General features: G+C 30.9%; 1 protein-coding gene across 8 annotated transcripts; it reads left to right on the top strand.

Moving 5' to 3' along the window:
- The first annotated feature begins 5,917 nt into the window (after positions 1–5,917).
- Positions 5,918–12,288, top strand: LOC18604345 (uncharacterized). 8 transcript variants are annotated; one of them, XR_016025416.1, is made up of 5 exons: positions 5,918–6,247; positions 6,353–6,428; positions 9,127–10,105; positions 10,191–10,675; positions 11,844–12,288. XR_016025416.1 is itself a non-coding variant. In XM_007036761.3 (5 exons), exons 3-5 carry the CDS (start codon positions 6,910–6,912, stop codon positions 12,245–12,247), a joined length of 486 nt encoding a protein of 161 aa, XP_007036823.3. In that variant the 5' UTR covers positions 5,918–6,247; positions 6,353–6,428; positions 6,797–6,909; the 3' UTR covers positions 12,248–12,288. The 8 variants fall into 8 exon arrangements, 2 of the variants coding, with proteins under 2 accessions (XP_007036823.3, XP_088660952.1); XR_016025413.1 differs by adding an exon at positions 6,797–6,920 and having other exon boundaries at positions 5,918–6,428; positions 10,191–10,394; XR_016025412.1 differs by adding an exon at positions 6,797–6,920 and having other exon boundaries at positions 5,918–6,428.
- Positions 12,289–12,613: the final 325 nt, after the last annotated feature.

Genomic DNA, 12,613 nt, shown 5'->3' with positions numbered 1-12,613 from the left:
TGAAAACCCAAAGAGATTTTTGTCTCGAGTAGGAAATCAAATAAAATTCGTGGTGCTGCTACTACGTAATAACCTTTGGGAGCCTCGCTCCACCAGATCCCACATGCCATGGCAGTCTCAACGATGTTGGCCGACATTGAAGATATCAAGCAGTCGCAACCGCGTAATCATTTGGTGGCTTAGCCACGCATACATATATCACAGGCCATGGTCCCTGCCACGCCTAACTGCCCGTCGGTGACTTAAAGGTTCTCTAGCTAGAGCTCACTCGTGCACGAGGGTCACACTTAACCAAAGTGACAACCGACCTACTCTCGAATCTCTTGATTTATAAAACTATTTTAAAAAATCACTTTATGTCCTTGAAGTCTCGTTTCAAATTATTTTCAAAGCATTCAACATAGGGTATGATAAAATCTATCATTTTCTCAAAATATATTTATGCATGAATTTCAAAACAATAATCCGCATGGTGAGTAAGCAATATAACCATGAATGCACACTGCACAAATATAAGGCACAGATTTTGAGGCAAAACAGTGTGAAGGGCTTGTTTCCTAATTTTTAAAACACTTTACATATAATTTATACATATATATATTCAAAATGATTTCTAAACATAGTTTGCAACCACAATTCCTTAAAATGTCTACCAGCACATGCTATTCACAATGTTCGTGTTTAAAATAAATCATACTTATAGGTATATATTTACGAAAATTTTAAAATTGACACCCCTTACTCACCTCAGAATAGCGGGATATTACATCGCTATTTCTACTTGCCGGTCGCTCGTTACTTCATGTAGCACGCCACTATAGTGCACTATCTTTATTTTAACACTTCCAAATTGGGCTAGGTTGGCCCAAGTTTCCACCTTTATTTTCTCTTTTGGACTTTTCTTTCCTTATTGCCATTGGGCCCTTCTCATTGGCTTTTTCCACTTCTCCTTTATTGGGCTATGCCCACTATTTATTTTTTTCTTTCTCTCTCTTCTACTCCTCTTCTTTCTATTTTTTTTTCTTTTGTAGCTAGTCGACCTTTTCCTCCTCCTCACTTGCACTGCCCGATTGGCCTTTTCTCACTCAAAATCAACTTCACAACCTCTCCAATCTCCCTCAAAAATCGGCAGCACAAAGCTCTCTTTATCCTTCACAATCCGGCAGCAAACAGCCTCGACTTTTCCTGCACAAATCAATAGCAACACAGCCTCTCTTTTTCACCCTCATACTGCCATTTTTTTGCTCTATCACCAGCACTCTTTCTCCCTTTTCTTTGCTTCATACATGGCATTCTCCAGCTGTCATTTTTTGCTCTCTCATAAGCACTTTTTCTCTCCTTTTCTTGGTCCTTCTTCCGCCGACCTTATCCCTTTTTTTTTTTTGCTCTTAAAATGTCAGTCCTTCTTGGGAGGAGAAAGACCACAATTTTATTTGATGTTAATTTCACATGTGGGGAAGAAGTTGGACAAGTCAATGTACTTGTCAACTATTTCTTTTTTTTTTTCTTCCTCTATGGCTTTACGCTCAATCGGCCCCTACCATCATTTCTTTTTCTTCTCTTTGTCTTGGCCGACTTAATCCTTTATTCTTTCATTTTTTTTATTTGTTGACTTTTCTTGCACTTTCCTTCAAGTATTGATCACATGGCCATTTATCCTATTTTGCCGTTCATTTCTTCTTCTTTATCTTCCTCATTTATTTATTCTTTTATTCTTTTACCCTTTACACCATTTTCACTCTATGTTTTATTTATTATTTCATGATCCCATCCAAACCACATCCACCCAATTTTATTCTTTCAACATTTTATCACCATTGCCTCAATCAAAGTTCATACAACTAGTTTTAATTTTTATTCTTTATTCACCATAACTTTCATCTTTATAATTTGGTCCTTTCAATATTTATTAAATTTCAATTTCTTTCTATCTTTCTTCCTTCATGCGTATCCAATAAAAATGTCGAAGTTGTACTTCAATGCGGTATTACCATAATATTTAAATATTTACTTATTGCGCTAATTCGATTTAATAAAAGAATGCGGTACGATTACCGTCGTTGTTCGCCAAAATTCTTCCTTACTTCTTTTCCCCCCCTTAAATTAGTCATATTCCCTTCTTCCGGACTAATTTTTATAATTAATAAAATATTAATATTTTAATATTATTTTATTCATAAAACTAATATTTTATTCTAAAATATTCTTTTCACCTGTAATCGCTCTTCGACACTTAAATTTGCATCAAGTGACCCTTCGTTTTATCAATAAGATTTTATTGACTGCTAAACGAGGATACGGGGTGTTGCATTTGTGCCAAACTGTTATAAAACTATTCCAAGCTCTATATGAATGCATGAATTTGAATGAGGAATGCTCGAATAATCACTTGAAGATGGTGTTCTACGTAGGTTCAATTGTTATTGGTCTGAAATGGTATTCGACCTAACTCGCACTATACACTATTTAATTAGCCAAAACATCCGATTCAACTCCAAATAGATTCATTGCACTTTCAGTACTTCAAATACCCCCAAAGTACTTCAATAAACTTGATTGTGACTTAAATTATCACATCCGAAACTCATTCCGATTTCGAACTAACGTGCTAATCAGTGTCAACACAGTTCAATAAGTCCGTATATATCATTAGAAATCAATTCTAAGTCCATTTACTATAATTTTCTCATTACCGTTCAAGTCGTTTTCTAAAGGAATTATACTTTTCGATAACCGTTTTTGATATCCGACATCACGAATCATCAAATATGAGCTAGATAACATGAAATATGACAAAATTCATCTTCAAAATATTCCCTATAGAATTCGGCCAAATAGGGTTTGATGAAGAACATGTTATTTTCTTGCTTGTTTTTCATACCAAATATCACAAAACACTAAAAACACCTAGATAGCCTGAAATCTATCAAAAACCATCATCAAAACCTTCCCCTCCTAATTTGGCCAGCATGCTTCCATCATGAAAACTTGAGTTTCAACCATAGAAAATGAAAAAGGAAGCATGGGTAAGATAAATCTTAAGCTAAATCGCGAAATCTTACCTCCGATCGCTCCGTTTTTAGGAAATCCAATGAATTTCTCTTGAATTTTTCCTCCTTAGAGTTTTTCTATTCTTTCCCCCTTTGTTCTTTGGCTTCCACGGCAATGAAGAGTGAATTGGGAAAGGTTTATGCTAGTTTATAAAGGAAATTATAAAAATGTTAAAACTTGACACGTGTCGCCACTTGATTGGTCCATGGTTAAAACTTAACAATTAAGCATTCTCTAACCACCATATAATACCTTAATTATCCAAGATATAAAAATGATAATAGGTGAAATTCATGAGCTTGACAAGTGTCATGGTGGTGTAAAATTTCAAAAATTCCAATTACGTCTTCGTGGACACTTGAAATGACCATTTTACCCTTATGTTCGAAAAATGTCAGAATTGAAATTTTTCACTTTTCAAATTCAAATTATATTCCAACTAGTCAAACTTGGTCAAAAATCTCTTCCAACATTCCAATTTTTCCCTCGGGTGGCAAAATGACCATTTTGCCTTTACGTTATAAAAATTCTCGATTTGATTCTAAATTAATCCTAGAACTCTGAATCACCATTTCAAGACATTCTAAGGTTCAATAACTCTCAAATGCATCCTAAAGTCTTTATTTGGACTAGTTCGAGATTTTAATCGACTTAATTGTACCATTAGGTACGATATCGACTTTTAACAATTTTTATAGGCATCCAAGTATACAAACATGCTATCAAGTACATGAATGACATGACAAGTATATTATAAAGCTAGGCTTGACAATAATATTTAAAAGTTTAAATATGTTTTCCTTTGCTTATTATTTTACATTTTGGAAAACTTTATTGAATCATAAATTGTAAATTAATAATTCCAAATTCATTAATTTTATAACATTAAAAAATTGATAAAAATAACAAAATATTTTTTTTAATTTTATAAAAATACATGATAAGATATAATAATAAATTAAACAAAAAATAATAATACTTTATGTACGCTTTAATATTAATTAGTTAATATATATAAATTAAGAAGATAGATATATAATAAACTTATTAATATAATATATTTAAAATGTATTAGTTTATTATATCTATGAATACAAATTAGAATCATAGCTATAGAATATATATATATATATATAAATAAACCTGCATTATTCACAAAAAAAATATAACCTATTGTATTAATATGAAACTACAAGTTATATTCTTTAATTGATATAACTTTATAAGTTAATATATATATATATATGTATGTATATGAGATATTAAAATATGAAAAAATTATGAAGAATAACCTTTCTTGATAAGGGTATTTCAAAAATAACCATCAAAATAAATTTAACTGTTTTTAGCCATATTTAGCCATGACTTGACAAAAATACCCTTAAAACTATTTCAAATAAATTAAAAAATTCATCATAATTTCTTCTCATTTGTGCTTCTGATTTCTCTCTCTCACCATCCCACTCTTTTTAATTTTATCGATTTTTCTCTTCGGCATTCGTCTGCTATTCTCCGATTTCTCTTTTCCAAGTTTTCAGATTTCTCTTTCCTACACTTTCAAGACATCAAGCAATGGTTTTGATGTGCTTAGGTGGATGACTATTTGGGGAATTTGATTTTTAGGTATTTTGGATAAAACTAAAATGGTAGAAATGATCACAGATATTTGAAATAACTTTTAATTGGATCAATTCGGGACATAGACACCAATAAACTAAAAAATTTGAAATTTATAATTCTAGGTTTTCAAAGGAAGTTTGTTTTTTTTTTTAGTCGAAATAGGTGTTTTAGATAAGAAAATTTGTGTTTTGATTTATGAAAACATATTAGAAACACTTTAATTAGTGCCAAATTGTCAAAAAAATAAAAAGAAATGAAGAGAGTTGAGAAGATTTAAAATTTTGGTTCGTAAGTAACAACAACATTTTAAGTATTAAAGTGTAAAAAAATGTATTTGAATATGACGTGTAACAACAATATTTTTTCAAAATGGCGTGTAACAACAATATTTTTTTTCAATATGACGTGTAAGAACCTAACCATGGCATGTCACATGTTTTTGTCCATGGCATGTAACAACCTAACCATGGCGTGTCACAACCTAACCAGACGTGTCACATGTTTTTGTACATGACGTGTAACATGTTTTTGTATATGGCGTATAACATGTTTTTGTACATGGTATGTAATATCATGGTGTGTCACAATCTAACCATAACATGTCACATGTTTTTGTACATGGCATGTAACATGTTTTTGTGCATGGCGTGTAACAACCTAACTATGCCATGTAACATGTTTTTGGACATGGCCAACCTAACCATGACGTATCACATGTTTTTGTACATGACGTGTAATAACCTAACCATGACGTGTAACATGTTTTTGTACATGGCATGTAACATCATGGCTTGTAATTTTATTAAGAGTAATTTTATCCAATTTAGTTAAAAATAGTTAAAATTATAAAAAAAGTTATTTTTGAAAATATCTTATCTATAAATATTATTTTTTAAAATGCCCCTTAAAATATCCTACATATATATAGTAATATGTTTTATATGAAAGCTTATAATAAATTTTATTTATATGATTACAGTTATTAATTTTATTAGTTATTATCATGCTTGTTATAAAATTATATTGATAAGTAATTATACAAATTTTGTAATATATATCAAATTATAATATATAATTTGTGTTATTAATATATATATAATAAATTAATAATATAACATTATATTTTATATTGAGTAATATAAAAAAATTAACTTATTAATAAAATTTAAAATATTTAAATTTATGTTACTATAAAAACTTGAACCTTTGTCCAAATAAAAAATGAATTAAACTTTAATCAAATCTACCACCCATCCAAACTAATTTTAAAACTCCACAACTTAATTTCAAAAGAAACCAAACTCATATAACTCAAATACAAATCCCTAACATGCGCGTCGCTCACTTTCCCCAAATCTCTCTACTTTGCTTCCTTTTCTTGTGTCGAGACCATAAATTTTTTGCTGCGAATCTCTGTTTGCTTTCCCAAAATTGTTTTGTTTTGTTGCCTTTGCTGTGAATCTCCATTTGCTGTGCTGTTTTTGAAGGATCTCTGTTAGTAGTTTTCTGATTCTTGTGTGTGAGCTGGAGGCAAACTTTTTGCTATTGCTATTTGAGTGGCTGGTCTGCTTCTGTGGTAGGTTCTCGAGTCTTGGTTTGAAAATGGCTTTTCACCCAGGATTGATCTTGACTTTAGTCTTTGGTGAGTTCTTGCTTTACTTTTTCTGGGATTGTTTTATAGCACTTGAAGCTTGGTAACTACCTTAAAGCTTTTGATATTGGAGCTGATATTAGAGCTACTCGTTGGTGGGTCGGAGGTAAATTCGACTACTTTTTGTTATTAATTATGATAAATAATCTTGGCATGGAGTTTCTTTCAGCTAATTTTTTTTTTCCTTTTGAAGAATTTAAATGGATATAAATTGGGTTAACGTTCAGTTCAATATAGTTTGTTTTTAATTGTAATTGATACTAGAATCTTTGGTTGACTTAAAATTCGCCAAAAATTGCTTTTGATAGAGCGATTTTTTTTCTTCTTCTTTCATTTCTTTGGGATATTCAAAATTGATTTAGTTGAATTTAGAATTGGCACCAATTTACCTGCTGGTTGAAATTTTATCTCTGTTTGATGTTTTTCTTCCTAATATTTATGTTCACTATTTATGTATTATGGGTTTGCGTACAGTTGCTACCATTTGTGTTTAAGGATCTGCAAAGCTACTGGGTTCAAATTGTTGCATCTTTTAGCCTGTTGCTAGCTGGTTGATTGAGGAAATAATTGTGGTTTTTGTCCAACTTATGATTTACAGGTATTTGGACTCAATTAATTAGTTCAAGGATTTAGAAAAAAAGAACTTTGTGATGATGTGTTCTTTCCATGTCTTGTTTAAATGTTGTTTCAGTATTTGGATTCTAATATTAACATGATACTGGCAGTAAGTTCTGTATGGTCAATGATGTCGCTTAGTCTCTTTATTGTTGTGATGCACTTTATGATGGATTAGTTTTCTGTTTCATATTCATTAATTGGTCAAGTCATAACATTAATTGGTCACTTCCCTTAAACCTGCTTTAAGCTGAAGAAGATATAAATAAAATAAAATATGAAAAAATTAAAAATTATATATATATAATTTTTAAAAAATTTACTATTTACTTTTTGTGGAAATTTACTATTTACTTTTGTATCTAAATATTTTTTATTTTTTAAGAACAATTAATAAAAGTATCAAAAGTCCTTACTTAAAAAAAAAACTAGCAATTCCTTTCCTATGTTAGAATTTCATATTTTTTATCATAAAAAACTAATCATGACTTGGGGTCCAATTCATAGTGCTTAATTTTATCCAAAAGAAAAAGCAAACGAGTTTTGGCCATTTCTCAATCACTTGGTTTTATAGGATTTTGTAGTCATTAATACATTAAAAAGCTTGTGAATATGAATTTATCTACTCGTTTATAAAGTTAAACTTATATAGCGTCCTATTTTTTTTGTTTTTATTCTTGTATGGAATCATTTTTACTATCCTGACATGTTATTATTTTTTAAATTTATATTTAAAATGTTTAACTTAGTTTTTCATATTGGAATGTGGTTGTTAACAAATTTTATTGTAAACAACAGTGGAAATCACTCTTGACTGTTATATTCTATAACACTTAGGATTACAAAATGACGAGAGATCGATCTTGGATGTACCGTCGCTTAACTTCTGATGGATTCATTAGAGATGAATTTGTAAATGGAGTTAATGAATTCATTCATTTTGCACATTCCAACTCTACATTTATGTGGGAGAATAAAATCAAATGCCCTTGCTCTCGATGTAGTAACAACAAGTTTCTAAATTTCGATAAGGTGACAGAGCACATCCTTAAAAGGGTTTTACTAGTGCTTACACAATTTGGAGTTTACATGGGGAACATGATGTTGGACAATCATCAAGAAGTAGAGATAGAGTTGAACCATATGTTAGTAATGAAAAACATGGAGAATATGGAGAACTACATATGAAAAAGAATAGAAAATCCATATACTAGAATGGTTAGGGATGCTATGGATCTGGAAGTTGCTTTCAATTATAGTCATGATAATGAGTCAAGGTTTGTGGAAGAAGATCCAAATCCAAATGCAACTAGCTTTTACTCTTTGTTAAGTAATACAGAGGAACCTTTGTGGTCATGTTGCACAAAGCACACAATGCTTTCAGATGTGTTGCAACTTTTAAATGTTAAGTCAGAGTTTAATTTGAGTGAATTATGTTTTGATCGGTTGTTGGAAATAATAAAGAATATGTTGCCATTAGATGAAATTTTACCTACTGATTTTTATAGAATGAAAAAAAATGTAGCAAAACTTAGACTGGGATATATCAAAATTCATGCTTGCAAAAACAATTGTATGTTATTTTATGAGAAAACTACTAATTTTGAGCATTGTATGATATGTGGACATCCTCGGTATAAACTGAGGAAATCAAGTGTGAAAAGGCAGAAGAAAACACCTTACAAGATTTTACGTTACTGGCCACTTATACCAAGGATTCAAAGGTTTTATATGTCAGGCAAAATTACTGAACATATGACATGGCATGCGTAAAACCAAAGTGATAATGGAGTCTTCAGACACCTTGTTGTTGGTGAAGCTTGGCAACACTTCAACCGCACACATAAGTTATTTGCAATGGAACCTCGAAATGTCAGATTAGGGTTATGTGTTGACAGTTTCAATCCTTTTGGATCGACCGTGAAACCTTATTCTGTTTGGTCAGTAATACTCTGTGTGTACAATTTACCCTTATGGATGTGTATGAAACAACAATATATATTCCTTAATATGGTTATTCCGGGGAAGAAAAATTCAAGTCAAAACATAGATGTTTTCTTGAGGCCTTTAATAGATGAGTTGAAAGTATTGTTGACCCAAGGTGTTGTCACGTATGATGCATATAGGAAACAAAATTTTCATATGAGGACAGCATTATTATGGACAATTAATGATTTTCCTGCTTACAGTATGTTGTCAGGGTGGAGTACTCATGGACGATTATCATGTCCTATTGCATGGAACATTCTAAGTCTTTCATATTGGATTCTGGTAAGAAATCTTGTTTTTTTTTTTATTTTCATCGGCAATTCTTGCGACCTAATCATCATTTTAGGAGGTAGAGAGACAAATTTATTAAAAAAAGAGTTGAGCATGACTTACCAATTCCTTGATTATCAAGTGAGCAAATGTTGTCATGTTTTAATTCGCTTCCTCATATCTTATTTGAAACAAAATGTGGTGAGCAGAAGATTTCAAGTTATGGTGAAAGTCATAATTGGGTGAAAAAAAGTATATTTTAGGATCTACCTTATTGGCGTACGTTTCTTTTACGTCACAATCTAGATGTGATGTATATTGAACATAATGTATTTGAGAATATATTCAACACAATGATGGATGTTAAGGGAAAAACGAAAGACAACTTAAAGGCATGACAAGATTTGAAGGTGTATTGCAAGCGGCCAGAATTGAAATTGGTGGAAAATAATGGAAAGATTTTCAAGCCTAAGGCTTCGTACACCTTAAATAAGGAGGAAATAAAAAATGTTTGTTCTTGGGTGAAACAATTGAGAATACCTGATGGCTTTGTGTTGAACATATCTCGGTGAGTTGATAAGATTGATTGTAAATTTTATGAGATGAAAAGTCATGATTGTCATGTTTTTTGCAACGACTGCTCCCAATTGTCTTTCATGATATGGTGCCTCACTTAATTTGGGATGCGATTACTGGGATATATCACTTTTTTAGAGATTTGTGCACAATTGAAATACTTGTAGATCATATGAAAGTTTTGGAAGGGAAAATATGTGAAACTATATGCAAATTAAAAAAGAGTTTTGCTCTTGGTTTCTTTGACTTTATGGAGCATTTGTCAATTCATTTACCTTACGAGGCAAAAGTTGATGGACCCGACCAGTATCGATGGATGTATCCATTTGAGAGGTACTATAATTGTTATTTGTTTTCAAATAGTTTATTACAAGAGTTTAAGGTACTTATTAAGTTTGATGAATGTTGTGGTTTTTAGGTTTTTGCAACATTTGAAGAAAGTAAAAAATCGAGCCCTTGTTGAAGGATCTATATGTGAGGCTTATATTATCGAAGAAATTTCCTCGTTTTGCTCATGATATTTTGAACTTACTGTTGCAGCAAGATTAAATCAAATGCCACGTAATGATGATGGGGGAGAAATGGACTCTCTTGGTCGTCTTTCAATTTTCACTCATCCTGAGTTAGCTTTTGGTCCATTAGATAAATTTCGATTTTTAGATGAGTTTTATGTTGTTGAGTTATATGTTTTAATGAATTGTGAAGAGATGCTCTCATATATTAAGTAAGTATCATTCTACCATAAACTCAAATGATTGATCATAAGAATGAACTTAATCCGTAAATTGTGGATATAATGATAGGATATTTAAGGAAATGGTGAAGAGAGATGTTGTGCATATATCAGAAGATGAATTGAAAAAAGTACGTGATGCAAGATTCGTGAAATGGTTTAAAAATTATGTAAGTTTATGTAAATTAGAAGTGAACTTTTAATAACATTGAGGCATTAATTATGTAATTAATAATTTTTTATCTTATATTTCATGTTCGTAGGTTGCAAAATGTAACGATGAAATTGCCACATATACTTGAAATCTCTCATAGTCTAGGACGAATGATAAGGTGCTACAAAAGATACTTTATAAATGGTTTCAAGTTTCACACCTTAGATTACGGACAAAATCGTAACACAATGAATTGTGGGGTTTGCATTAAAGGGAGTTTTTACAATAATTATGAGCGTGATTTTTATGGTATTTTAGTGAAAATAATCGAGTTGGAGTATTTTGGTATCAGGAACAGAGTTGTGCTATTTAAGTGTTATTGGTTTGACATTGAAAAAGATATTAAGGTAGATCTTTTGTATGGTCTTGTTGAAATTAAATACAATTCAATACTTGCCACTAATGAACCATTTGTTTTAGCTGCACAAGCTCACCAAGTTTATTATAGTAGTTATCCATCAACCAAAAGAGATCGACGTGATTGGTGGGCAGTATTTAAAACAAAAGTTAGGAGTAGATTTAACATTCCTAGTAGTGGAGATAGAGAAAATGTAATTGATTTGAATGAAGAAGTATACCAAGAAGATGTGTCTATTTCAATTAATGGTACTCCATCGGAAGAACTTGATAACTTTATAGTTTTAGCAAGTGGTGATTATGAAGAGGTTAATCTCTTGATTGAAGATGAAGAAGATGACATGCAAAGAGATGAAGATGAAGAAGATGACATGAAAAGAGATGAAAATAAAGATGAAGATGAAAATGAAGATGAACTTGAAGACGACGACAAAGAAACTTTTAGTGATGATAGTGATAATAATGAAGAACATGAGTTTGCTTATTCTAAAAGTGATTGATGATGGTAGATATATATGATAATGGTTTTATATTTTTTGTTACATAGTTGTTTAACTTTAATTTTATAATATTGAAAGATCTTGACATGTTAAAAAATTATTATAATTTATATTTATAAATGTTGAAATGAATACTATATAATGGCATCTTTTATTGCATAAATGATTAGGAATTACTTGTGATTGTTGTAAATTGATGATTTTTATACTTTGTTTCAATTTTTTTAAAAACATTTGTGTATGAATTTTAACAAAAAAATATTACAGGAACGATGGTTAAAGGGAAGCATTCAAAACCGAGACCTAGATCAACAAATGCCTCTAGAAGTATGTCGTTGCCTATGAATACTAGTGCGTTTGTTGATCTATCCATTCAACTACAGATGCAGCAGGTTAATAACGATGTGCCCTTTGAGCCACCTTTGTTGGGTGCATCTGCAGAGCAAGTAGAAAATGAGACATCTACTCACGATTCTTGTAAATCCCCATCTATTGATTTAGGTGCAAGTATAGATGATACATCCTCAAGGTCAAGGGGTAGAGGGCCTGGTCTAGGATTACAGACTCCTGTAGATCCATCCGACAGATTGTGTATGACTCCTATTGGGGAGAAGTGTGTTATTTTGTATTATAATGAAATTGTTATATTTGTTATAAATTTTAATATGTAAAAATTTTCTTTTATATTCTACAAGTACTTTTTTCGAGCGAAGGGTCACAGCTACAATAACAAGGATCATAAAAAATCACTTTCATGGTCCATGGTCGACATAGAGGAAAGTCCCCAATGATATAAAAGAGTTAATGTTTCAAAATTTCAGGTATTATGTTTGTTATTCAATTAATTTATAACTTTTTATTTTCAATTAATTTGTATCAATTTTTTTAGTTACTCTATTATTTTGATGTAGGAAAAATGTGTTTGGTTTGCAAATCAAGATGTTTTGGTTCGACGAATATGGGATAAAATTTGTTTCAATCAGTTAAGAGACATGCTTTCAGAAGAAAAGAATAAAGCAATGACAAAAGTCAAAACA

This window comes from Theobroma cacao, chromosome 3 (assembly GCF_053813885.1).
Source record: "Theobroma cacao isolate CCN51 chromosome 3, ASM5381388v1, whole genome shotgun sequence".
In the NCBI taxonomy this organism is placed as follows: Eukaryota; Viridiplantae; Streptophyta; class Magnoliopsida; order Malvales; family Malvaceae; genus Theobroma; species Theobroma cacao.
The sequence above is the reverse complement of the archived record's forward strand: the minus strand, read 5'-3'. Positions and strand labels throughout refer to the sequence as shown.

What these genes read in the sequence shown, in the direction of transcription:
- LOC18604345 (XM_007036761.3), top strand. An exon ending in GTCTTTCATATTGGATTCTG is followed by an intron (nt 9,209 to 11,843) that starts GTAAGAAATCTT and finishes AAAATATTACAG; the next exon opens with GAACGATGGTTAAAGGGAAG.